This window comes from Talpa europaea (assembly GCF_964194135.1).
Source record: "Talpa europaea genome assembly, chromosome: 2".
Classification (NCBI taxonomy): domain Eukaryota; kingdom Metazoa; phylum Chordata; class Mammalia; order Eulipotyphla; family Talpidae; genus Talpa; species Talpa europaea.
Window position 1 is genome coordinate 156,408,404 of NC_140068.1, and position 26,429 is coordinate 156,434,832.

A 26,429-nucleotide genomic window follows, 5' to 3' on the forward strand; every position below is an offset into this window, starting at 1 on the left:
AAGTCCTTGCTGCCCCCACCCCAAAAAAAACCAACTTGGTGAGGATGTGGAGAAATTGGAGCTAAACAACACAGACGTTTCTCAAGAAATGGAAACCACAATCGCCAGCTGGCCGAACACCCCCACTGCTGCGCAGACCCCGAGCTGCCGAAGTGGGGAGCGGAGCTGCCGCAGGCCGGAGCCCCAGCATCCCCGCGGATGTGACAGGCGGGCTGACAACAGGAGGACCGCCAGGTCTCCCCACACTGAGGGACAGGCCCGCCTGCTCCCGTCCTGGGCCCCCAGGGGAGGGAGAGTTGGAGAGGCGGAGGAGGAGAGGGGAGCGGGCGAGGGGCAGGGCTGGGGGGAAGACCAGCTGGACACCGCTCTGGAGGGGATGGGGTCCGGGACACAGCCAGGTGAAGGCGCCTCCTGCCCAGCCGGGCACGGGAAAGTGGTGAGGATGGCCAACACCGCACTCACACCTCCCCCCACTCATCTCTGGGAAATTCAGCTGTGCCGCTGGGCTCCTATGCCTGGCACACCGCACGGCCTGGGCGCCACCGTGCCCACCTCAATGACCACACGGAGTCTGTGAGCGCCGCTCAGCCCCCATGGCTCCGTGTCCCCTCATCGCTCTGTGTTCCCACCCCCTGGTTCCAACCCCTGGCTCCGTCCCCCTAGGGCCCCGCCCCCCCCCCCCCCAGGGCTCATCCCCCCACCACTCCGTGCTGACACACAGGCCCGCCTGCTGCCCAGTGATGTCGTTCTGCAGCTGCCCCCTGCAGGAGGCGGGGTACATAGACAAGTGGCCCCTCACATCACAGAAGTCAAACGAGAGCCCCGAGAATCCCTGTGCTTCTGGGCCGTGGGTGGAAGCCGGTGAGTAATGGGCCCGCTGGCCACAAAGGAGGCCCCGTGACTCACCCACCGACGCTGCTTTATCTCCCCACCGCCCATTTGCCCTCCCTGCCCTACCTCTCGGAGAGGCCAGGAGGGCGATGAAAGTGGGCACCCGGCACCCCATGCTGGAGGCCACGGAGTCAGGCTGCCTGGCCCTGGCAGCTCAGGTCACCCTAAAAACCCTGGCTCACCCACCCTGTCGCAGGCCCTGGGAAACGATTTGGGGAAACTGAGGCCGACGGGGGGTCACAGAGGGCTGTGCCAATGCAATGTCAAGCCTCCCCCGCCGCGCTCTGCGGTCTCCCAAGACCAGGCTCATTTCAGGGGCAGGGAGAGGCAGGAAGATGCCGTCACCACCACCCCGCAGCGGCACGCGCCTCAGGACAGCCACGTCGAGACCCATGTTCGAGCAGCTCTCTGGGGACTCCATTAGTCCGAGTCTTTAGTTTTCTGAGCTCAGCCCTCCTGAGTCTGTGGAGTCTGACTTGCACACCTCGCTGATGCTGACAGGCGCAGGGTGCGGGCCAGAAAGCTGCGGCTGTTGAAAGGAGGGGCCAGTGTTAGCTTGGTCCTGCTTAGCCGGTAACAGACAGGCCAGCTTAAAGAGCAGCGCCGGGGGACAGCTCCTATGCCACATTCCTGGGCAGCAGACCAAGGGCAGGACTACTGTACCAGAAGGTCACTCGGGGGTGAAAGGAAAGAGGAACGTTCAAGCCAGCCATGGACCGTGTCTCCAGGACACTGTCCAGCCGCAGAGGAGGCTGGACTCCGTCCATTTATCAGGGTCTGACAAGGCCTTTGGCCTCTCCCACGGGATCGGTGGTTCCCACTGTAACCATGGCGACGCCAACAACCCCCAGTGGCTTCTCCACATGGGGCAGAGACACAGGTGCTCAGATAACCTAGCAGACGGCGAGGGTGAGGTCCTCCCGGGGGGGACACAAGAGCCTCTGTCACATCCCCTGCCTGCGGGTGCTGCTGGCACCTCCAGATGGGAGGGGGCTGGGGCTGGCAAGGAAGGCCTGCGGGGGTGTGGGGGCAGCTCCCAGCTCCGCATCCACCGCACAGCGGAGCTCCACCGCCTTCACAACTTCCCAGCGCCCCGCGACTCAACGCTTCGTTTTGTTCTTTAATATTGTGAAATACCTCACACACGCTGGAAAGCACAGAGATGCTCCTTATGACTTTACTGGCTTTATCCAGCACCGACAGGATCACCTCTGTGAACTACCCCCCCCAACCCTTTCTCTCCCTCTTCCCAGAGCCAAGGACGGTCACCCGGCCCTGTCTCGGTCACCCGCCGGCCTGGTGCACTCTGCAGCGGGCTGCACCCGTGAGGCTGACGTGATGACATTCCCTGACGCTGGCACGAGGATGAGGTCACCCCACCAGGCGTTTCTGAGAACTCTCCCCATTGAGAGGCGATGCAGGGTGTGTGTGTTAGCACGACCTCACTATGTGTCATTCCCATAGCTGATTGACGCGATCGCTTCACATGCAGTGATAATAAAAAATGTATGTTGTTCTGTGTGATGCCCCCACTGCGTGAATCCACTAAACACTTGCAGTGTTTCCACCAAACCTTACACCTGCCAGATGTTCGTTGATACACATAATTCTGGTTGGTTCATTTTACTTGACTGTATAGTATTCCACTAAGGGATTAAAAGCAATTCGATGATGCATTCTCCAGCTCACTGCATTTAAATGACATACAATGTTCACTCTGACAGGTGATGCTGCTATCGGTGTGCCTGTAAAGCGCCTCGTGTGTGCCCACGGCCAAGAGTCTCTGCCCAGGAGCAGCCGTGGGGACATACAGGTATGATCTGACTGTAGCACACAATTTGCTCTTCCACAGAGCACCACTTCCACCTCTGCTGTCAGGGAGGCAAGTTCCTGTCGCTCCCCAGCTTTGCCAAGGCAGAATAGTCAGACTCTTACATTCTGGGGGTCTCACGGGAAGGAAGTATGTCCCCCTCCCCCTTTAGAAACAGCCTGATTGCGCCATCGCCCATCTGCCATATAATTCACCACTTAAAGGGAGCGAGTCAACAGCTTTTTGTATATTCAGAGCTGTGCGTCTGTCACCACGCCCACTGCAGAATATTTACATCCCCCCAAGGAAGGCCAGCGCCCTCCCCGCTGCCTCAGCCCCAGGCAACGACCGTCCACTCCCAGCCCCTGTAGATTCGCCCGTGCTGGGCATTCCTTACAAGTGGGATCAGACGTCCGTCCTGTCCACAGACACGGACGACCTGATGTTACACTTTGCTTTGCGTTTAATGCTGGGAGTCATTTTCCCACGAAGTTGGCGCCCACTTTAATTTGAACTCTCCTGGTTTCTGGCAGGTCTGACGAGGCTCTCACGCGCTGGCCAGCCACCTGCAATTCTCTTCTCTAAATTGCCCGCATATGTTCTTTCACCCGTTTTCACATGGGACGGCGTCTCTTCTCCTTGTTTACTTGCAAGAGATACTCAGGTGACCTGGACGTAAATCCTTTTCCACCAAATGTGGGGGGTCTTGCTGGAAGGGGTGATAAGCCAGGGCTGGCTGTTACCACTCCAGACGGGGCCCTCTTTCCCAGGAGCGGGCTGGCTCCCAGCAGAGCGCCGAGGTCGCCCTCCATCTTCAGGCCGGGCGGGCAGGCGGGCAGGCGGAGCCCCCAGAGAGCCGTGCGCCCGGGCCGACTGTCTTACAAGCTCTGTCGCCACACGGTGTGGGCCCCGGCGTGGTCATGAGGGACTGGGCAGGCAGGGCTGGAGGCTCACAGGCGCCTGGTCTCTGCCCGCAGCGCCTCGTCCCCCCTTGTTGACACTAAGTCCCGTGTCTCCATGGTGGTGGACGGCACACTCCAGGAACCAGCCCCTACACGACGGCCCTCGTGCCACCCACGACACCAGGTCCACACTCCAGACCATCCTCACGGCCACCCGGGAAGCCTGGCTCCTGCGCTGGGACTCTGGCCCCGCCCCGCCGTGCCCAGGGCTGCTGCTCCCTCTGTGAGGAGGACGTGTCCGCCCGGGGAGCCACGCTGGAGGCTGCGCGGATGCATCCGCTCAGACCGCGGAGAGGCAGGGTCACTTGGGAGGGAGGGGATCCCCACCAGAGCTGGGTTTTCCATGGACAGGGAGAGCTAGGGTCCCCACCTCCATTGCGCTGGGCAGCTGGATGCCCCTTGAGGCTGCCGTGAACCCCAAACAAAGCCAGCCAAGCAAGCTGTCCAGGAGCAGAAGCAAGGGCCAGCCCACAGCTCTACCGGGAGTCCTCGCCGCGGTCGAAGGGTGTACCTGGGGGGCTGGGGGCTGGCGGGGAGGGGTGGGACGCCTAGCCCATTCATTCCTCGGCCTCCAGCCCCCACACCGCCTGGGCTGACACGCGCGCGTCATCGCTGGGAAGGCCAGCTCTTCAGCTCAGGGGCAGGTGTGGCGCCACCTGCCTGTCCACCCGGCCCCCGGGCGGCACGCTGAGCTGCCATGCCCCACACAGGGAGTGGCTCCCCAGCAGGCCAGGACAGCCGGGAAGCTGCCCACCTCCTCCCAGTGTCGTAAGCCAGGGCGGGGCGGCCCGAGAACTGCGAGGTCAGCGAGTTTGGCTGTGGCCCACCCTCTTCTCTGCGAGTCTGTCTTCGGTCCCAACACACCCCCTGGGCGCTCCTTTCCTGCCCTGAGCCTGACCAGCTTTTGCTGGTGAAAGCAGCCATTTGCTATTCGGGATGAATTACTCTCCGAGGGGAATAAAACCCTCCTCATCTCTTAAAAACACACCCCTGCATCCCCAGAGACGGTGCTGATGGTCCAGGTCATCTCCCCGGTGGTCCTGCCTCCTCCGACCCCCAGCGACTGGCTCCGGAGCTCCTGGCTTCTAAGTTCCAAGCGCTCCCGTCGGTGAAACACACGTCCTTCCGGAGAAGGGCACCGGAGCAGTGACGCGGCCCGCGAGTGCGCAGGCGCTGGGTTCCGAGCATCCTTGGGGACCGCAGCTTTGAGTGCGAGGGGCCGGCCCAGGGCGTTCACAGCCTCTTTTCAGCGACACAATCCACTCAGAAGGTCCAGCCTGCCAAGAGCATCCGCCGGCAAACCCCGGAGGTGGAACCTGAAACCGGGTGTCTGCGTGCACGCACGTGTGGGGTGGGCGCCCCCCAGCCGCCGGGTCCAGCCTCCTCACTAGAGAGACGGGCACTGGTGTCCGGTGACTCCCCACGGAGCCTGACCCCGGGAATGCAGCCAGGCAGCGGCATGGCAGCCCGTCGGCTTGAGCCAGCGCCTCCCGGAGGGCGGCGCTTCCACGGACAGCGAGCGTGCTGCGCGGCGAGGCCGTTCCGAGGCCGGCACAGACAGGGCGCGTGACGCAGAGGACAAAGGGGGCAGCAGATGCGGGCCGCGTCCGGCGCCTTCGTCCTGCTCTAGGGCTGTCGAGGCACGTGCCTCGTGGCTCCGCACTAGCCGCGCCGGGTGGGCGCCCACGATGCCGGCCCAGTGCTGCCAATTCTCTCAGGGCCACCCTCCGGCCTCCCAGGAGGGGCCGAGAGAGAGTAACTGAGCTGTCCCGGCCAGCCGCGCACCTGCTGGTTTCTCTGTGGCTCCATCTGCATCCATCCTCCCTTCACACCAGGGACACGATTACCCCTCCCAGCCCAACTCCAGCCAAGCAGACTCACTCGCTCCCTCCTGCCTTTTACACGCCCCTGTGGGCACAGCCCACCAGGGAACCACGGGCAGCGCCAGAGGCGCCTTCCTGAGGCTCCCACAGTGTCGACGGGATGGTTGGCATACTTTCAAAATAAAGCTCAATGACAAACTTGACGGTAATTTAAAACATCCCCAAAAGGCTTTGAACAGAACTGACCATGAAGCAGAACGTACATTTCACGTGGTTTTTGCCTTAAGTCAAAACAAGATCTGCGAGGCTGGGCGGGGCGGCGGGGGGCGCGGGCAGAGGGGACGACCCAGGCGCAGACCCACAAGCGAGGCGCGGACCCACAAGCACCGTGGGAGCCGGCAGGGCGCGCTGCCCTTCGTGCCGTGCACTACACCTGCTGCTCCGTCAAGAGCAGGCGGAACGGCCGTCTTACCGTTGTGTTTCTCAGGACGAGTATTTCTGACCACGAAGCCGTAGAGACACCCTGAAACACAGAAGACTGGCTCAGACGGGCCCGGGGGAGCTTCACCCTTCCCCTCCACTACTGCTCTGTCCACACCCTGGCAGGCGCACAACGACACATTCCTTACCCCCGAGAGAGGTAAAAACAGGTGGAATCTTTATGCAACGTTTTAACATGTTTTATTTGACACCGCACATTCCAACGTGTGGCCAGGACTTCAAATGACCCAGAGGGGGTCAGTCCGGGCCTTGCTGGTCGGTGCCCTCTCCTCCCGGGCCCAGGCCTCTCCCACGTTGCTCCACCCACTCCCCTTGACCCACTCCCATCGGGCAAGCATCGGCGCCTGACCCCCTTGTATTTCCTGGTCTGGGGGTCAGGGCGGCGCCAAGGTCACGCGCGCAGGGCCAGAAAGAATATCCCGGACCCCAGAGCATACCAGGGACTGGTGACCCCACAAGTCCTGCTCGGTGAGCACAGGAGACAGCAAACCTAAGGCAGAGGCTCCGACTCCAGGGGAAGGGTCTCCCCGCGAGCTGTTCCAGCCGAGGGACCCCCAGCTTCCCCACAGCTGCCCCCTCAGCTGGGAAACACTCCCCATCATGCACCAATCGTGAGGCTGGTCACGTGGATTAATGAATCTCTGGACACTTGAAAAAGCCTTTTTCAGGGCCTTCCCGGTGGCGCAGCGGTTGAGCGCTGGGCTGTGAAGCTGCCCGCAGCCTCTGCAGCGCCAGTTCTATCCCCGGCTGCTCCCCGGCCACCAGAGGAGGGTCCCACCTGGCGCACAGACCTCTCCTGCTGCCCGCTGCCCCCCTCAGCAGTGTGTTTCGTCCGTCTGCCTGTTCTGCTCCCCGCTGTGGCTCTGGTGAATCCTCTCACCCTCCCGCACTTCTGACTGTACCCAGTGCTTGTATAAATGAATAAATAAATCTTAAAAAAAAAAAAAACACAAAAGCCTTTTTTAATTACTAAGTGGCGTTAGTCCTGTTTCACACGCTAAGGCTTCTGAATCCGTAACAGAGTCACACGCACAGTCCGGACGGGCCAGGTTTCGAGGGCTCGGAGGGCACAGCTGCTTCAGGGCCAGCACACTGACCCGGCGGCTCTGGAACCTTCTGGACTTCCTCACTGACTCTTCAGCTCACAGGTGGGGAAACAAGGGCAGGGAGGGGGGACCTTGGCAGGCCAACGAGGCAGGCTCCAGGGCAAAGCCCCCAGGTCTGTCTGTGCTGGCGTCACTCTTTCCTCCAAGGGCGCGTCACCTAAAATAAAACAAGCAGCTCCTGCACACGAGGGCCACAGCTTCTGGGGAATTCAGCCTGAGGAGTCACCCCCTCGGTTCTTCAGGGATGAATTAAAAAGCAGACATCAAACGCAGCCAGGATGGTCCCCCCACTCCTGTTTAAGGGGGACGCAGAGAAAGGAGCGGCACGCCTACAGCAGGTAGGCAGCGGCGTGTGGGCGCACAGCTCCCCCTAGCGGGGCAGCGGGTACTGCGGGGATGGCAAGCAGGTCCCCAAGCAGCGAGTGACCGGGGTCGTCTAGTGAGAGGAGCGTCTACACGGACCCCGGCTACGTGAGGCCCTATGTCTTCAGCCCGTCCATCACATACAACTGTGCCTTTGTTTGTATGCAAATACATGCCATTGTGGTTTTAAATTAACATGTTATTACATATAGAACACACAGGTGACTTGCTCTACCACACACAGCCCCTCTGGGTCCTCCGCTTTGCTGTCAAAGGCTGAGTTTCATCTTTCCTGATGGCCGCAGCGTCCACAGCGGGGACCATGTCTGGATCCAGTCCTGTCAGTGGTCACCTGGGTTGCCCCTGTGGACCCTCTCTGCCCCCCATCATAGACAGTGTTGCCATAAGCACTGGGGAGTCTATTTTTTTGTGTTGGTGTTTCATGATCTTTGGACAGATGCCCGAGAGCGGGACTGCGGGGCACACAGTACTTCCATTTTACTGAGGTCCACCCGGGGCGCTCCAGTGCCCGCAGCAGGTCACGTTCCTGCCAGGGGGAGCAGAGGTGGTGAACGCGCCGCATCAGCCTGCGTCCCGCCTGCCGCCCTGGAAGTGGTGCTTGCTTGGAATGGCTGACCACTCCCAGCTGGGTAAGTCGATGGCCTCACCTGCTCAAGGTCAAAATAAAGCCTCGCGGTCCTCCCCGGTGGCCTAGGGGTTAAGTCTCAGCCCTATTACCTCTACGGCGCTGAGCTCGATTCCAGCCAGGGAGCTGAACCAACTGGGCAAACCCTGTGTGAGCGCAACCTCGCACCCCTCCTCCCCGCCCCTGCGCTTCCTGCGTGCCGACCCCAGCGGTGCCTGGCCAAATCTCTCACTTTTTCGGACGCACATAAGACCCAGGACAGCCCAAGAACACGAGGCTGACTTCACCTGAAGTGGCAAGCTGATTGGCCTTAAACGACCCAAAAAGCAGCCCTGAGGAGACAGGGCCGGCCGAGGGCCAGGGACAGCGGTGCTCACGCTGCGACCGTGCCTTCCCCTCCGGAAGGGACCACGGACAGGCTTCCGGGCTGCCTGGTGACAGCGGCCCGAGCAGGAGCGACGTGAGAGTCCAGACTGGCCCCCAGCCAGTCCAGAGGCGGCACGGCCGGGCAGGACAAGGACTCGGGGAGGCAGAGGCCAGCCCCGCCTCCTCCGTGGACAGCGAGGACCGGCGCCTGTCACGAGCCCACAGCCATCGCACTAACCTCTCTGCGCAAGGAGCACAAACCCCAAGGCGGGGGTGACAAACTCCAACCCCCACCTGTGGACGCGGCGACCTAAAGCTGTCATCGCCTCCCCCACTCCACGGGACACCACGCCCCTTCAGGCCCCCAGAACCCACAAGTGCCGCCCTGTGAGCAGAGCCCGCCCGCCCAGCCTCCCGTGCTGGTTCCCATCTCGGCCCCGGCAGGAAGCACGGCGCCAGCAGGAGTGACCCAAAAGCGCCCCTCGAAGGTGAGGCCCCCCCGCCCCGACTCCCACAAGGCATCCACGGCGGCGATGCAGAAGATGAGGGAACCCGTGTCCTGCCCACAGAGCCCCCAGGGCAGGGGCTGCGCTCAGACCCACTCTCCACGCACCGGAGCACGTGCGGGGGCCCAGGGGTGGGACGCCCATCAGAGGCAGCCCCTGGGGCACAAGGGGAGCCTGAGGGCGGAGCCTGGGAGTGTGGGTGCTGAGGCTGCCTCTGGCCCGCTGAGGGGGGAGCGCCTTTGCGCCTCCCCGAAACTTTGCGTTCTGGATTTGCACTTCGTGCTCAGAAGTTTCTTAAAAGCGAAGAAGGGAGGGTGGTACAAACATCAGCACGACTTAAAATTTTGAAAGCTCGGGTGACTGCTCCCCAACACCCCGCCGGCTCTCAGACAAGCAGGTACCGGCTTCCGCTCAAGAGGAGACTGAGTTTATTCACAGGAATCGCGTCTAAGGCAAAGCCCTTCTAACACGCGGCCCTCAGCGCTTGTGCCTCGTGGCCCCACATGCTTTCCCTGCCCCTCCCACCCGATCCTGCCACCCACAGCCCTCCTCACAGGCAGGTGCCGGGCCCGCCCGCCCTCCCACCGTGTCCCCCGGCATGTGGCCCCTCTGCTGCGCCGCATCCCGAACCCACCGGCTCTGGCCGCATCCACGGTCCCACACACCGCCCTGGCAGCCACCCCAGCACCCCTGCTGCCCCGCCATGACGGCTCTCCTCTCCCAACAGGAGTCAGGTCTCGACGTTGCTCTGCTCAACATCCCGCCAGGCGCGACACCCCTCACCTCGTCACCTCTCCGGGGCTGCGACACCGGCCTCCTGCGTGGGGCACGTCAGGACGCCTCTGCACTAGGGCCCAGGTCCTTGCTGTGGGCTTTGCCTGGAAGGGTCTTGTCTCCCAAGTGTATGCGGCTCACATCCAAGTCTTTCCTCCGACAGTGCCTGCTGGCGCGGCCGGTTCTGAAACCACCACCGCCATCCTGCCAGGGCCGCGCTCGCAAGCGGTCAGCACCTGCGGTGTAGCTTCTTTCATCCACTGTCCTGACTTCCCGCTAAAGCGGGAGCTCCCCGAAGGCAGGAATCCGTTCATCTCGGCTGCTGCTACGCCCCGAGCTCCTACAGCCGCAAACATCCGACGAATGAAAAGGCCAAGTTCGTGCAGGGGAAGCAGCCCAGCACCGGGTCTGCGCTCAGCACACACGAGGGTGCGGAGGCGCCGTGAGCTGCCTGCTCCAGGCCGGCCGCACCCAGCGGGCCAGGGGTGGGTGGGACTAGGCACGAGTGTGTGTCCAAGTCTCTCCAACCTGCTCGACACAAATGTGAAAGTTGCAACTGTACGTCACGGGTAAATGTTTACGACGCCTCCACACAAGCGCTGTCAGGGAAAGCAGAGGAAAATAAAAGCGCTCAAGCGTCGTCACTAAAACAGCAGCTTGAACTAAGACCCTCGGCCGGGAGCAGCGAGCGGGGAAGGTGGAGACGCCGGCCTCGAGCTCCGCACAGAACCCGAGGACGTGCTGGCCGGGCCCTGGGCTGCAGCTGTCCTGAGGCGGGGGGGGGGGGGGGGGGTGCGGTGCAGACTCGGGGGCAGAGGGGACAGCGGGGACAGCGGGGATGCTATTTGCCCCTTTTCGCCTTGGCTGTCTTCTCCTTTCTTTTTTTCACGTGTTTAGGAATTTTGTTTTTTCTTTTCTCTCTCTGGGCTTCCTTGACCATCTTTTTTCTTTCCTGTGAGCCAAACACAGAAGTTAAAACCCCCCAGCTTCCTTCAGAGTTACTACACCCGAATGAAAATATACATGTAAAAGGATAAAATGGAACATGAAAATGTTCAGTTTGGGGGTAGAATTAGAGCGAAATGGCCTTTAAACTTTCTTGGCAAAATCTGAAGCCAGCGGAGCAGAACCACGAGCGAGGGTGGTCTTCAACGCCTGCAATGACTTTTCTTTACAAGGTTCGTATCATCACAGAAACATTTGCTGGAAAGAGACAACCTGTTCCCAGTAGACGGGGGGAAAGTGTTCTGAGAGGTGGGGTGACTCTAAGTCGTAGCCCCCACAGGTGACTCACTCTAAGCAGTAAGGAGACTGCAGAACAAGAACGAGTGACACGGCTGCCCACACTGCCCAGTCGCGGGGTGTCTACAGCCCCGGCAGGCGGAGGGAGGACAGGCGATGATTCTGAAGACACCCGGCTGGGCAGGGAGTCCCGAGATGCTCCCGAGCAGCCTGCGGGAGACTCCAGCCTCACTGGTGTCTAAGTGAAGGAGAGTGGAAGGCCAAACTGCTCCCGCCAGCACCCCTTCTCCAGGTACTGTTGCCCAAAGCAGAGTCCAGGGGGACTGCAGACTGCCAGAGTGCTCAGCCCTGGGAACCAGCCTGATGCAGGCACGCAGGATGCCACTTGGCATGGGGGCGGGGGGGGGGGGGTGAGGCTGACCTTCCTGCCCACCGCGAGGTCGAGGTCGGGTGTGGGCTTCCTGGAGCAGGCGTGGTCCCCCTGCTCCTCGCAGTCAGTGTCAGAGCACTCGGAGCTTCCGGTATCTTCTGACTCAGAACAAGGCTTCTCCTTAACTTGATCTTCCAGGAGCGCAGGGACCTTGGAATATCAGAGACCCGTGTTACCCCCGCCAACCAGTTCACAGCCATCATCACACGTGTTTCAGCCAGCACGCAGGCGCCAGCCTCGCGGCTAATGGCGCTGAGACCTTGCCCTGTGCGCAGACAGTGAAAGGGCGCTCAGGGAGGAGGCACAGGGCAAGGCTCACGAGCAGCCTAGGGAAGGTGGTGGCTGTCGGGTGGCCCAGCACATGCAGCTGCTCTGCGGCTCTCCGCAGGCCAAGAGCTCAGAGCCGGGACCCCAAGGACACAGACAAGTCAATGCAAAGCATGTAGCCGCTCTGGACACCCTCGCGGCTGTTCTCAGCTAACCTCAGTGCCAGCAACACTTCATTTGACAGAAGAAAGGATGGTTTTAAGCATAACTGAATCCCCCTAAGATTTAGTTTCTATAGCAGCAGGCACTATTTTTTTTAAAAAAAACAACCTTCAAAAGTATTCCCTAGCCAGTGACAACCTTCACGCTCTGGGGCTCACAGCACAACTGCCCTGCGCTGCAACCACCTCAACCACAGGCTCCCAGGATTCCAACAGTTCTTCCCACCAAAGGAGATGGTTACGCTTCAAAGAGCAAATCTTAAATGTTAAGCTTTTCATTAAAAACGTTCAAAGAAATAAACTACTTTTATTACTGCTTAGATTCAATTGTGTTAAAATACAAAATGAAACAAAATCGTTTTGAAGACAGGGACCCAGCATGGGCCAAAGCTGAGCTCATGAGCCCCTCAACTGGCTGCGCCCCACCACTCCGAGCCGGTCTGTGCGTGCTGCAAAGGAAGACTGGGACGCAGGAAGGACGGCGCCCCAGCCGCCAGAGCGCGCCAGGAGGACCAGGCAGAAACCACGGTCCCACGTCTCAGCCTCAGAAGTTGCTGAGAATGAACACAAAGGGCGTCCGTCTCTGAAATTGCCCAGACGGGGACCACACCCAGCGCAGCAGACTGGCGCTGCCGGCACTCGCCCCTGTGCTGCGCCCTGCCCTCCCCAGGGTCTCTGCAGTGGGCACTGTGCCCAGCGTCCTCACCTCCTGAACACCTGACAGGTCCTTCTTCAGCCCGGTGACCGTCTGGTAGAGAATCTTGTAACAAGAGAAAACTACAGTCAGCACGAAGCCAGGCAGGGTCTCGCCCAGCACATGAGAGCCTGTGCTCAGTATCGCCAAGCGCTCTCGGCTCCCTTGGTTAAAATTTTGGGGACGTTTCTTTTCTCGTTACGTAATGACTGAGCATAGCTACGCTCGTCTCTCAGGCTGCAAGTTCTGAAACACTGACATCTGGACCTTCACCAGAAAACTTTATTCCACACTCTGAAATACACACGTGAATGGATCTACGAGGGCAAGAATTCATACTGCACACTCTGCTCGGCTCTGCCCTCCTGCAATGCCTGCTGGCCTCATGGAGCATGCCTGTTCCACGAGCACCCTAGCAGCCTGGGCACCCCTGGTCCTGCAAGGGCCACGTCCAGAGCAGAGGAGGGGGACAGGGACAGGGGCAGCCCCTGCTGCAAACCAGCCCTGTGCACAAACCACACCACTCACACTGTCCTGCTGGGTGCTCATGGCCATGTCTTCCTCCTTCAGCCTCATCATTACATCCAGGTCCCGCTCGTAACTCATGACTTCAGTCAAGGTCCTAGGGATATATGCTCGCTTGAACACCTGGCAGACACGGAGGAAGAGAAAGTACAAATGGTTTTACACTCACCCCCCCACTTTCACACAACAGCCTCGGCCCCTCAGGTCATAGAGAAACCAACGACCTGCAGCGCCGACCTAGCAAGGCCATGCCCTGACCAAGGACAGGACTTGGAGCAACTCGGGGTGACCCTGGGTGACGCCTGTGTTCCACAAAGCTCCCTCGAGGGGAAGGGTCTGGTGCTGCAGCAGGGTCGCAGCCACTGTGCTGCCTCAGGAGCCGGCCCAAGGACCACCATCCCCCCACCCCCACCCCAGTGCCACTGTCAACTCTCCCAATATTCAGCCGTGGGTGTTCACATGGGAAACAGCCCACCCTGTGTGACAACAACATCCCGACACCCAAGAGTGAAACAATTCTCTTTTTGGTGCCAAACGTTAGCATTAAAAATCTACAGTGTCACTGGAGTTGGCACTTAAATCACTTAAAAATTCACATTTGTAAACGAAAAACCCGCTATTCCTTCTTGAATCTTATCTTCCAGTAGCGCCTTTGAGAAGCTCCACCCAGGACCACAGCACAGAGAGCAGAGCAGCACGACAGCACAAGTCACACAACCCGGCTCAGCTGAATTTCCTAACCTGTCACAACCTCGTCATTTACAAACCCTGTATCTCTCATGCACTCCAGAGGCCACAACACCCAGGCCCTCTCTGGGCTGGGGGCAGGCGACAAACCTCTTCGTCCACGTGGTCCTGGCTGGACCTATCTTCCTTGGTCCTCTGAGATGCTAGTTCCATGGCCTGCAAAGGAAACAATTGCCTTCCTTTACTTTCCAGCTACAAAACACATATCCCCATCCTGGTGTGCTTTAGAAAACAAAGTGTTCTGTGGCTGCAGGGCAGTGGCAGTGACACGACGAGACTGTCCTTAACGCCACCAACTTGTGCACCTGACAAGGGCCCTGGTGCCATGTACACTTTGCCCCAAAGATCCGTGACCAAGTCTCACAAGTCTCCAGCGACACATTCAGGACTCTGCCAGCCTGTGCCACCTTGCGCGGTGATTTCACACTGGCTGTGTAGGCTCTGACTGGCGGGAAAGGTCTCGGGAAGCCGTGCGAACGGCACCAGCGTTGCCCAGCATGCAGGGGCACTCAGTGGGTAGACACACAGGCGACACACACACACTTCCTCCTGCTCCCCCTCCACCCTCACCTTTGCCAGATAAGCATCCACATTCTCTGGGGTGATGGAAGGATCGGTGACAAATTCAAAGAGCTCCCGCACGGTCATCACAGCAACGCCGTGCTTCAGGAAGAAATCTGTGGGGACAAGTTCACGACAGCTCAGACACAGCCACTGGAGAATCGGAAACACACAAGCCTGCCACCGGCTTAGCATCAGCATGAGCAGCGCCATGACTTCACACTGACACTCAAGGGAGCACAAAACCCACACGACAGCCAGCACAGAGCAGCAATGGCCACGCACCATTGACGTTGGCACAGTCCTTCCTCAGGAACTCCAGGGCATGGGGGTGGTCGTGCTCCACAGACTGGGACACGTCGATGACGTACACTCCTCCGCCATGGTACCTGTGGGCAGACACGCTAGGACCGTGGGACCCTCAGGACACGCCTCCTTCCCCACGTTTTTGTTTAAAAACCTCTATTTTAAGGGCATCCCCTGGTGGCACAGAGGTTGCGCGCTGGGCTGCGAGGCTGCCCGCAGCCTCTGCAGCGCTGGTTCGTTCCCCAGCCGCCGGGGAGGGTCCCATGAAAAAAAGAAAAAGAAAAAAATCTATTTTAAGAGTAAGGAAAGTGGTAAAATGAAGAGGCAGCCAAAGGGAACAGATCACTGACTAGAAGGCCAAAGTAGGATATGTCCCAGCCGGCCCTCTCAGGGTCAGAGCAGTGGACGCCACAGTTGGGGTGCTGGGGCACCAGGGGCAGCACCTGGCACACACCGTGACATGGGAGAACAGGGAGTTGGGGCATGGGGGCAGCACCACACTGCAGAACGCGCCTGATGCTGGGACCCAGACCTGTTTTTCAAAGCCCACGGAGGGCCATGGGGGTGGGAGGCACTCACAGCATGTTGAACTCGCTGAGGTCAGCGTGGACGAGCCGGGCGTCCTGGTAGATCCTCCTCATGTACTCTATGACCTGCAGGTACAGCTCCCGGGCCTTGGATTCTGACAAGTGGACATTTTTCAACAGTGGCGCTGGCCTTGAGTGAACACAAGTGAACAGCTGTCCTGCTTTACACTGTGTGGTCACGTGTCCCTCGTCCCCAAGCCATCCCATGGACCATATGGCCACGGCTGGGCTCACTGCACACACCACGCCCACAGACACTGTGCCGTCAGCCAGCAGCTGTGAGCAAGTGCATCCCTGGCTTGCTGTGCCAATGGTCCTCGTCCTGCCCTCCCCCCCACTCCCCAACCCTCGCCCAGCCCTCCCCTCAGGGTGGGGTGTTACTGACAGGCATGTGGAGGCTTTAAAAGGCAGAACTGAGTATTGTGTCTACTCACTGATACAGTGGGAGAGAGCCATGAAAAATATTCCAAGAAAGAAGGATTAATTTAAGAATGAGAAACGCTGCACGCAGGGCAGTTCGGCACGTTGGATAACGGGGTGACGAAGACACATCAGGCAGCGGCGCAGAACTGAGATCCCAGCAGTAAACCCACAGGCACACAGATAGCTTCCAACAGAGGAGCCAAGAGGAAGGAGAGGGCAAGTCTCTCTAGTCGGCTGGCAAAACTGAACAGCCACATGCCAGAGAGTAAACCCACCCCTACCCCTCACGCCCCCAGATCTAATATGGGCTAAAGATCTGGCTGTAAGACCTGACTCCACAAAACACAAGGAACAGCACCTTACAGACCTCTCTGGGGACCTGACTCCAACAGCAAGAGGAATGGAAGTGACGCAAACTAAAGGACAACTTCCAGCCAGAAGGCTTCTGCACGGGGAGAGAACGTGTCAGCCCACGAAAATGCAGCCCACTGAGTGGGAAAGACACAACCACGCGCTGACACAGAGTAACACTCAAAACACGCCAAGAACTTGTTGAAAAGATTTTTCAAGACCCCGATTTAGAAATGGGCAAAAGATCTGAACAGACACTGCTCCAAAGACTCGCAGACGCCACAGGGCCCTGAAAAGATGTCCATCGTCACCTGCCATCAGGAAAATGCAGATCCAAACCGCCGTGCGAGGACACCCCTACCCGGGAGAAGGGCTATTAACCAAGAGACCAGAAATAAGAGGGCTGGTTACGAAAGGGCCCGTGTGCTGGGGATGCAAGCAAGGCTTGGACGGCCATTATGGAAAGCAGCACGGACGCTGCTGAAGAAAGCTGAGACAGGAACTCGCACCATCTGGTCATCCCGTTTCCGGTTCCCTGACAAGAGGATAAGGAAACACTCATTTGAAGAGCTGCCCGCGCCCGTGTGAACTGCAGCACCACGTACAACAGCCGAGCCCGGGAGACAACCCAGGAGCCAAGGACAGAAGAGACAGACGAGGAGGACGCACCTGTACACGTGCGACACTACTCCGCTACTGAAAAGAGACGCGCTCTGGCTGTGTGTGACAACGTCAGCAGGAATGGACGGGAAACCTGACAGGACCAAGTCAGACGGAGGACAAACACCAGGTGACTCACTCCTCATGGAAGACGAAGAAAGCAGAGCAAACAAAGACAGGAAACAACCCAAACTAACTCGACAGTAAGGACAGAATGTTTCCTGAAGGGAAAGCAGGGGAGGGCCGGGGAGGGTGGACCGAGGGACTCGACGGCATGATGATGAACCCAGACTTTGGGGATCACAGTGTAGTGAACACAGATGTCGATTTCTGCAGCTCACCTGAACCCTACATGACATAAACCAGTATTACTTTAATTAAAAATTTTCGTATTTTTTAAACAAAACCCCTTAATAACACAGTGCTAAGCAGGCAATGACCAGGCCCCCACACTTACATGTCATCCTTCCCAATGAAGCCCATGACGAGCACATGGCTCCTCAGCAGGATGGGCTCTGGGCATGGGATCCCAGCCGTGTTTAACCTGCGACAGAACAAGGAAAGTCAAGAGCCGGCGAGCACCGCAGCCCGCAGGAGCAGCACCCAGGCCCTCGCGGTGGCGCTGTGCCTCCCGCTCTGGAAGACACCGTGATTTAAAGCCACATCGTGTCACCAAAGTGACAAAACCTGGCAGATCAACGGGGACATCCCGGTTTCTATCAGCCAATCCAATGCCAGGCGTGAGTCTGAAGAGAGGCACATCCAAAGACCCACACGCACGGCAGATGTGTCTGCGACGTCTTGAGGTGACGAGCCCAAACACGTGCCAATGAAGACAGGTGGACGCGCCCCAACAGCGAACCGGCACCAACTCAGGACGCCCCCACGAGCGCCTTTGCTGAACACCTAGATACACAGGGTGTGCCTCCTGCAGCCAGCGTCAGCGTGGGAGAGGAGAGGGCTTCTGAGGAAAGAGCACCTCAGCCAGGTCAGACGCAGGTGTCAGCACAAGGCACACGTGAGGTGCGCCGCGCTAGACTGAAAGACTTAACTACGAGGAGTCTAGGACCTAAGGAAATGCATCTAAAACCTCAATAGGTGTTAGAAAGGGACACACTGATACCGCCGACTGTGTCATTTCCCGACTGAAGCTCCCACAACAGCGCCCCTCGTCCTCAGGATGAATTCCAAACACTTTCTCAAGCTTCCAAGGCTCAGACATCCCCTCCCCCTCAAGACAGTCACCTGATCAAGTTCCTCATTTCTTTTTCTGCCCAAGTTTTCACCATTTTCCTGGGGTTGCCTTTACAGTAGCCATGACGAAATCTTAAACAAGAAAAACATTTCCATCATTCCATCCCATTATTCATTTTTATTTTTGTAGGAAACAAATTAAGCCAATCAAGAAACAAAAACGAAAAAAAAAACCCCGAGCTCACCTGAACTCACCGCTTACATATTTGTCCCGATCTTTGAACACCAAAATGGACGTTTTATAAATTTTGATGGCTCTGCTTTCGCCGTTTGCTGTGCTAGCATGGTAGACGTTGGCCTATTTCAAATCAAAAACAGGGAAAATTAAGTGTGCTGAGTGACCACAGCCAGTCGGTCTCTCAACCCCCCGCATACACCCGCACACGGACTCAGGGCCGGAGAGTGCCCTCGACTTTGGGGGAGGTGGGCGAGGGCGAAAGCACTCTCCAGTTTACAACTACAGGAAAATCCAGTTGAAATTCACACGACAAGCACACTCAAGCCTCCCCATACCTCAAGTATGTGGAAAACAGGCGAGGACCTCGTTACACCTGGTGACTGAGAAACGGGCTCTCGCTAAGAACTGCTTCCCGCGGAGCACTGGGAGTTTCATGGCCCCATGCCCACCTTTCCCCAAACCCACACGTAAAGGAGCAAGGAAGAAGGCAGAGCGCCCGCCCTGCCATGTCACTGTGGGGCCGGGAGCCGCCTGTGTGACCAACATCAGGGAATGCAGGCGCCCGAGTGGACGCCACAGTCAGTGGGTCTCGGGTGCAAGCAGCACCACGTGACCTTGACCCCCACCCGGCAACAGGTATTACTAAAGTCCCCTGCGCAAATGCTGTGGTGACAACCCTGCCTTGTACATCCAAGTTTTCCTTCTCTTTGGAAAGGCACATTTACTGAGCGCCTCCATTCTGACTGGATCTGAAATAAGAAAACTACCATGACGACACCGAGGAATCCCAAGCAAAGCTCACCTCTTTCCCTGTGCTGATGCAGCCGTTGATCTCTGTTATGACGCCTCTGACCAACATCTTGAATAAAATCATTCGTGTTCTGGGATCCAACACCTAGAAGGAGACGCAAATACCAGCCAGTGCAGGCAGAGCAGTGAGAACTTGTCAGCGGAGCATCTAACTCCCAGCCAGTGATGGGCCCCTTGCAGTGCTGCGGGTGAGGCAAAGTCTGAACAGGGTGTGCTCAGGATTTTCAGTAAATCAACGGCAAGGCGAGGTCAAGGAGCCAGAGCGACCATGAGCAACAGGTCCCTTTGCCGCGGGAACCAAGGGGAGCCCAAGGGAAGCGAAGTCAGCCAAGAAACAGGATGTGCCCCCCACACAGTGCCTTCTGGCCGCCCAGAGTCAGGGGAAGTTACATTCACCGCATTTTACTTATCCCACCACACGCACTGTTACAGACCACAGGGCAGCATTGCCCCGACAGGCGGACAACACGGACGTGCTGGGCGAGACAGTGACCACTGCCCCCCGCCCCCAATACCGAAGACACACCACGCATTAACATCTAGAGCCCATCACAGTTCAGACTGGCCACCTCAAATGCCCGGTGGCCATGGTATTGGACAGGCTACTTTAAGCAGGGATTCACACACCGCTCCAGTCCACCCCCTGGCTATGGGTTGTTTTCCTACCTCTCCATGGATGGCATGCAGGGGTCAAGCCTAAGGTGAGTGCAGCCAACGGCCAGGAGACCGCAGGATGCAAACTGCCTGGCACAAGTGGAGACAGACAGGGAGCATGTGACTGGCAGTGTAGCCCAGCAGAGGGTAAATGGGATGTACATGTGTGGAGGAACAAAAGTAACCATGAAAACTAGAACTAAAATTAAAAGTAAAAAAGATAAAGACAGGGGAGTGTGTGAGGCAGCAGCCACTGCTAGTACAGTGCACGGGCTCAGCTGGTGGGTGCCGGGATTCTAGGGAGGGATCTGAGCTGCTGCAAAACAGACACTTAGCCCAGCAGGGGGCAGGAGGAAGCAACGCATCCAAATGGCTGATGGCTTGTCCCCTCACAGGCCGTCATAGTCTACTGTACATCTCTAAGTTTGGGAGTAGGAACAGGACTGATTTTATACAGGGGCAGCTGGAGGACGTTAGTGCTGAGCAAGACGGACAGAAGAAAACTACAGTTCAAAGAGGAAAGAGCTGCTCCTTTAAAGAAGAGCCTGGAATCATACCTGCTCCACGGTTGCCCTGTCCGCCTTGTCTTTGATGCGATACCTAAGCCAAAAGAGAACAGAGTAGGTGAGTACTCGAATTCAGGTAGACGCAATACAACTGTTTCTAAATGTGGGCGCTGCTGTAACATTCCTCAGTGGGGAGTTTCCTGAGAACAAATTCCAGATCTCACTGTGGTTTCATGTCTCAGTGGAACCTTTTCACAACTGGGTACCCGAGACAAAAGCCTATGCATAGTAAGAAAACTAGCCTATCACACCTCAGAAGCACAGAGTGAAAAGAGTTAAGTAAAGTGAATGAAGCTGGAGAAAAACAAGAGCGTGTAATGTGCTTTAAGCTGCGGCAACGCCGCAGCCAGCAAGGGGGGGGGGGGCAGGGGTGGTCATTGCACAGCTTTCCCCGGAGAGCCCCTTCCTGTGGAGACACCACTCCCACTACTGCGAGCAGTTAGTGCGTTGGACACCAACATGCTTTAGCACTACCCTAAGTGCCTTAGTATAGCACACTGACCTCAACTAATAAAGACCCATACACGTAGATTTAGATGCTTCAGGGAGGGAACATGGGCCATGGCAATTCTCTAAAAACTGCTCTCTGGGGAATAGTAAGGAGCCAGAAGAGAATGAGCCCCAAGCTCAGGTCTAACACTGGGAGGTCATGGTACAAGTTCCCTGCAACTTCAGTAACACAGGTAATGCCTGAAGAGTGACAGGTCAGCATTGAGAGGTCAGCCAGATCGTAAACCATTGATATTGAGAACAGAATGTAAATGGATACAGTCCTCAGTCATAACGTTTTAAATCTTCCCCTAAGTTTTACAAGGGAACCCATGAAGGGAACAACTCTGAGTAAGTTCTAAAAGGGAGCATTTTTATATTTTCACATTTTACTTGAAACACAATCTGCAGAACTGTCCTCCTCACTGCCCCTCAGGGCATATCAGTTAATGTCACAAAGTGAGAGTCTCACCACACACTTAAGATTTGCTTAGTAGGGGCCTCCCTGGTGGCACAAGGGGTTAAGTACAGCACTATGAAGGTATCTGCAAGCACTGCAGCACGCGTTTGATCCCCGGCCAGGGAGGTGACCTACAGGGCGCAGCAGACTTCTCCTGTCTCCCCACCACTCCCCTCAGCAGTGGATTTCAGTGGATCTGCCTGTTCTGCTCCCCACTCTGTCTCTGGTGAATCCTCTCACCCCCGCACCTCTGGCCTGTACCCCCAGTTCTTGTATGCACAAATAAATATTTAAAAAAAAAATAAGAGTTGTGCAGTAATTTCAATTTTCAGTGGCACGGAGTATCCTCAACTAGCTAAATCCAAAAAGTTATGACTGAGATGCCTAGAACTATTTCTGATCATCCAGGTTTTACAGTTAAGATATTACTTACATATCTGCTTCCTTTTGTCTGGACTTTTCGGTGACTTTATTTATGACAGAATCAGTGACATTTAGCTTATCTACAAATAGAAAAGAAAAAAAAAATCTACAATGTAAGCATGTAAGATTAAAGTCTTTCTGAATTAGGCTACCTCTTCATCTGTCTACGAAGTGTCTTATGATCATGCTCAGGAAAAAGCCCTCTTTAAATGTCTGCGAGGGCCAATGCTAAGGGCACATCCTTAACAACAAGGTTCTCTTTCACCCCTGCAGCTCCAACTGTTGAGCTATAAAAATCTAAATCCAGAAATCCCTCAAAACACTCCACCCAGAGTGCAAACTGGTCCAACCACTGTGGAAAGCTGTGTGGAGATTTCTGGACCTACTAAACATAGAGCTTCCATATGATCCAGCAATTCCACCCCTAGGTATTTACCCAAAGGACACAGAAACATCCATTCCAAAGAACACCTGCACCCCTATGTTTATAGCAGCACTGTTTACAATAGCTAAGCTTTGGAAACAACCCAAATGCCCAAAAATAGATGACTGGATCAAGAAGATGTGGTACATATACACCATGGAATATTACTCAGCATTCAAAAAAGATAAACACATGCAATTTGCAGCAACATGGATGGCGCTGGAAGGGATCATGCTCAGCGAAATAAGCCAGAAAGAAAAAGAAAAATACCGGATGGTCTCACTCATAGCAGGAATCTAGAAAACTTAAATAAGGGACCAGGAAAATGAATAACTATAAGAAAGTGAAAATCAAAATCAACAAAAAACTATGAACCAGAGACACTTTTAGGGGGGCGGGGGCGGGAGGGGAGGGATTGGGGTCAGAATGGGGGGGCTGCAATTGTATTGGGAATATAACAATAAAATTTATTTAAAAAAATACATACATTTTAGAATAGATATGCAGCATATAATTTGCACAAACTTAGCAAATTGTTCAATAAATAATAATTACAATAGGGCCCCCAAATTTCCAGTTTTGAGGGTAAAAAAGATGAAATACTTTTGGCAATAGTACATCAGTTTGAGAGAGGATTCAATTTTAATGAAAAGCCACAAACTCCATTTGGTGCATGTTGATTTGGAAGTGAAGGTAGGTCATGACAATGCTTTAACAGCATAATACATTACTATGAACTACCCTGGCTTTCATTTCTTTCTTTTTCAAAACCCAACAGTGCATGAATGGTATTATTTTATTATTTATCTTCTGTTTTATATGGATTTTTCTTGATTATCATTAAAGTTTAGATTCCTTAAGAGGCAGGACTGTAACCTAGACATTCTTTCTCTTGCCTCCCCCCTACCCACTGCAGCACCATCCTTACCTACATTAAAGTGACTTAGCAAATATTAGGGGATTCAATAATTGAATGAGAACAAGCTGATACTTTAGTTTATGAGGGATGGATACAGGGCAACCCCAATGCGAAATGGGGTGGCCTAACTGTGGGTCTGTTACAGGGTGGTGCCAGGAAAGGGGAGGTTCCAGGTGCAGGGAGAAGAAGCTGGAAAGGAGACTGGGGAAGGAAGGAAGGAAGGAAGGAAGCAGGATGGAGAGCAAGAAGGAGACCTGGAGGAGGCACATGGAGCAGAGACATGTGAAGAAGCTGCACTTGCCTTTTGGTCCTGGACTGGGTGACACAGATGCGGGAGAGACCGTGGGGAGGTTAACAATGGCAGCTTTTATCTTGGTTTTTTTTTTTTTTTAAAGATTTATTTATTTGTACAAGCACTGGGTACAGTCAGAAGTGCAAGAGGGTGAGAGGATTCACCAGAGCCAGAGCAGGGAACAGAACAGACAGACTGAGGAAATACACTGCTGAGGGGAGCAGCGGGCACAACAGGAGAGGTCTGTCGCACCATGTGGGACCCTCGCCGGTGGGTGGCCAGGCTCGAACTGGCACTGCAGAGGCTTCGGGCAGCTTCGCAGCCCAGCGCTCAACTGCTGCACCACCAGGGGAGGCCCACAGCTTTTATCTTGATTTTGATTTTGCTCTTTTCCCTCCAGACTTATCTGGCTGTTTCTGTTTCTTTTCCATGGGTCCCCGCTGGAAGATGCTTTAGATTTGTGGCAGGCTTTTGGGCCTTGCTTTGAGCAAATTCCTTTTGGGTGGACTTTTACCCATGAGGGGACGGGTAACTTTGGGTGCTTGATTTGGAAATTATATTCTTTGCCTTTTCTGTATTGTTCCCTAATTTTATTAAAGTTCCTTTTCATTAAAAAAAAAAAAAACACTCCACCCATATGTGCTAAATTTCAGACTTGTTAGTATTTTGTGACTAACACAGGTAACTACCTGAATTCTAGGTTAAATTCTGCAAAAGTCGGCGCCACTCCAGACCCCAGGTGCACAGCAGGCAGTGACAGGACAGGAGGCGCTCTATGGGGTTTCAGCTGCAAGAGCTGGCTGAGTCCACACCCCGCATCCTTGCATTCTACAGCTCACCGAACCATCATCTCTGTATAAGCAGAATGCTGGCTATACCCTCCAGTCTAGTGTTCCCCACACCCTGCCATGAAATGACCCTGCTACAAACCAAACAGAAAGAGACAATCATGGGGGCGCCTGTAGGCCAGAATCCACAACTAGTCTTTCCTGAACCATGTCTTATGTGAGGGAGTTATTTTCTCTATGCATTATCGGTCAGTCATTCACATTGAATACATCCATCTCCTGATCTAATAAAATTTTATAAGTCTGTGTGTTTTAATAATTTCCTGACAGCCCAGTGAGGAAATGTATTATAAGAACTTACCTAGATTAATCTTATTCTCAAATTTCCGTAAGACTTTGTCTGCTGGAGTGGACATTTTGGACAAATTGCAGTTGGAAGTCTGTCGATTTGGCTAAAAGACATTTTTTTCAAAAAGGCATTTGAAATAAGAGATTAAAGTTACTGGCTAAAACAAAGCATCTGCAAAACCTGTTTTTTTTTTTTTAACATCTCTACAGTATGTTCCCCATTGTATGAACAACAAATTAAAATTAAATGCATTTTCCTCATTTGACCAGTTTCTTGATTTAAAATTTGAGAATAGTCACTCACCCCCCCAAAATGCATAACAAAGAGCTAAGACCTACATTACACTGATTTTCAGCCTGGGTCTGGTTATCTCAACAAAGGAAAAATCGAGTAAAGGCCTTAGCATTTATCCTGGTGCTCAACAGAAGCTTCAACAATGGCAAAGAGAGAAGAAAGTTGGGGGGTGGTGAGACCCAAAACCCACAAAAAAAAGAGACAACAGTCGAGCTAGAAAGGGCTGTCCTAGAACACTCACTGCTTCTTTCCTGCTAGCTCAGCATGGAGCCCTGAAGTGAACGTGGTTCTTGTGCTCACACAACTTCTACATTTTCTCTATTAAATGTAACAATAAGTCTCAATTAAGATAATATATAAGCATTATATAAAACTGGGTAAAATTTTAGTCACTGTCATGTCAGCAACCAAAGATAGCAGCTAATATTTGAGCACATGTTTCTTCCAGCTCTAGTAAAAGGCATCACTGAGTTGAAACCACTCGTTCTCACTGATCAACCAGTGGAGAAGGAACCAAAACAGGACTGCAAGTGAGTATGAAATTGGTTATTTTGAAAACGCATGCATTCTAGTCTACAACACAGCTCTTTTGATAGCAAAAGGAATTTTTGGGTCCTACTCTCAGGATCTTTCAGGAACCCCCAGGCAGATGCAGGTTAACTCCATAGCTCTGCAAACGCCCACACACATAGGGTTTCCAGTGTGAGATACAGGTTCAATGTGGCCTGGCAATTGTACAGATGATGAACCATAACACATCTCCGTGTCACTGACACAGTCTGCGTTGAAACATCCTCCACAGCAGCCTGATTCCCACCCATGTGAGGCGGTCCTGTGGCAAACTTAGTAAGGTTGTTTCTTCACTGGAAACAACAGGAGGATTTCTTGTAACTGAGTCTTACTAGCTCCCCCGAGAACTATTAAGTAAAGGTATTTATCTTATAAGCTTTTCAAGCTTTTTATGAGTTTCCAACTTATCATCCAAATAACTATACACTGAACTACTTGAGCATGTCATATTTTCTGTCACTGATGTTTCTACTCACAACAAAATAGCATCTGTATGTATTAGACTTGTGTTTTTCACTGCATCTTAAGCAGCTGTTATAAAGGATTCATGGCCTTTCCCAGGTTCAATTCTTGTCTCCTTAGGCGGTGTGGCGGCGGGATGAAATGGATTACTCAGAGTCCCTGTCCAGAACACTGAGAAGCCTAGAGAGATGCACCAAGAAAGTGCAGCCCAGCTCCACGGGCAGTCTCGTTTTTATTTAGAATCAGACAGCAAGTAAAAACATCAAAGAAGCAAGCAGGCAAATGGGGAATGCACAAGTATATGGGGGATGTGTAACCAGCTGCACAAGCCAAGGAAAGTCTCAGTGTTTATGCTGTTCCAGCCATAACACCTATTGCTGTTTTCAGCATGCATGGATTTTTATTTTTATACCAGGACCTTTGCCCTGGGAGATTTCTTATCTCAAACTTTCCCTGTTTCTGCACATGCTGTTTTCAGCATGTATAGATCCTCATACCAGCGCGTTTGCCCTGAGAGGTTCCCTATCAACTTTCCCTGTTTCTGCACACTGAGAGGCGCAGAACAGTCAAAGCAAAGGATAATTAAGACAAAGACACAAAATAGTCGAGGCATTTAATAATACAAGTTCCCACAAATTCTTAAGCTTATAATCTCATGACAATTTATAGATCTTTTTAAATTTACCAACTATTGGAAGAATACAAATCAAGAAATCCTCAGGACAAGAAAATGGG

At 54.8% G+C, this 26,429-nt stretch overlaps 1 protein-coding gene across 1 annotated transcript; it reads right to left on the reverse strand.

Moving 5' to 3' along the window:
• Positions 1-10,418: 10,418 nt before the first annotated feature.
• On the reverse strand, positions 10,419-24,435 carry RIOK1 (RIO kinase 1; the record flags this gene model as incomplete). Its single annotated transcript, XM_084228028.1, has 15 exons — positions 10,419-10,700; positions 11,424-11,570; positions 12,615-12,668; positions 13,131-13,250; positions 13,965-14,030; positions 14,445-14,551; positions 14,721-14,824; positions 15,321-15,458; positions 17,220-17,306; positions 18,008-18,088; positions 18,202-18,314; positions 18,997-19,089; positions 20,216-20,258; positions 21,607-21,676; positions 24,381-24,435. 15 exons carry the CDS (start codon positions 24,433-24,435, stop codon positions 10,590-10,592), a joined length of 1,389 nt encoding a protein of 462 aa, XP_084084154.1. The 3' UTR covers positions 10,419-10,589.
• Between the last annotated feature and the right edge of the window lie 1,994 nt (positions 24,436-26,429).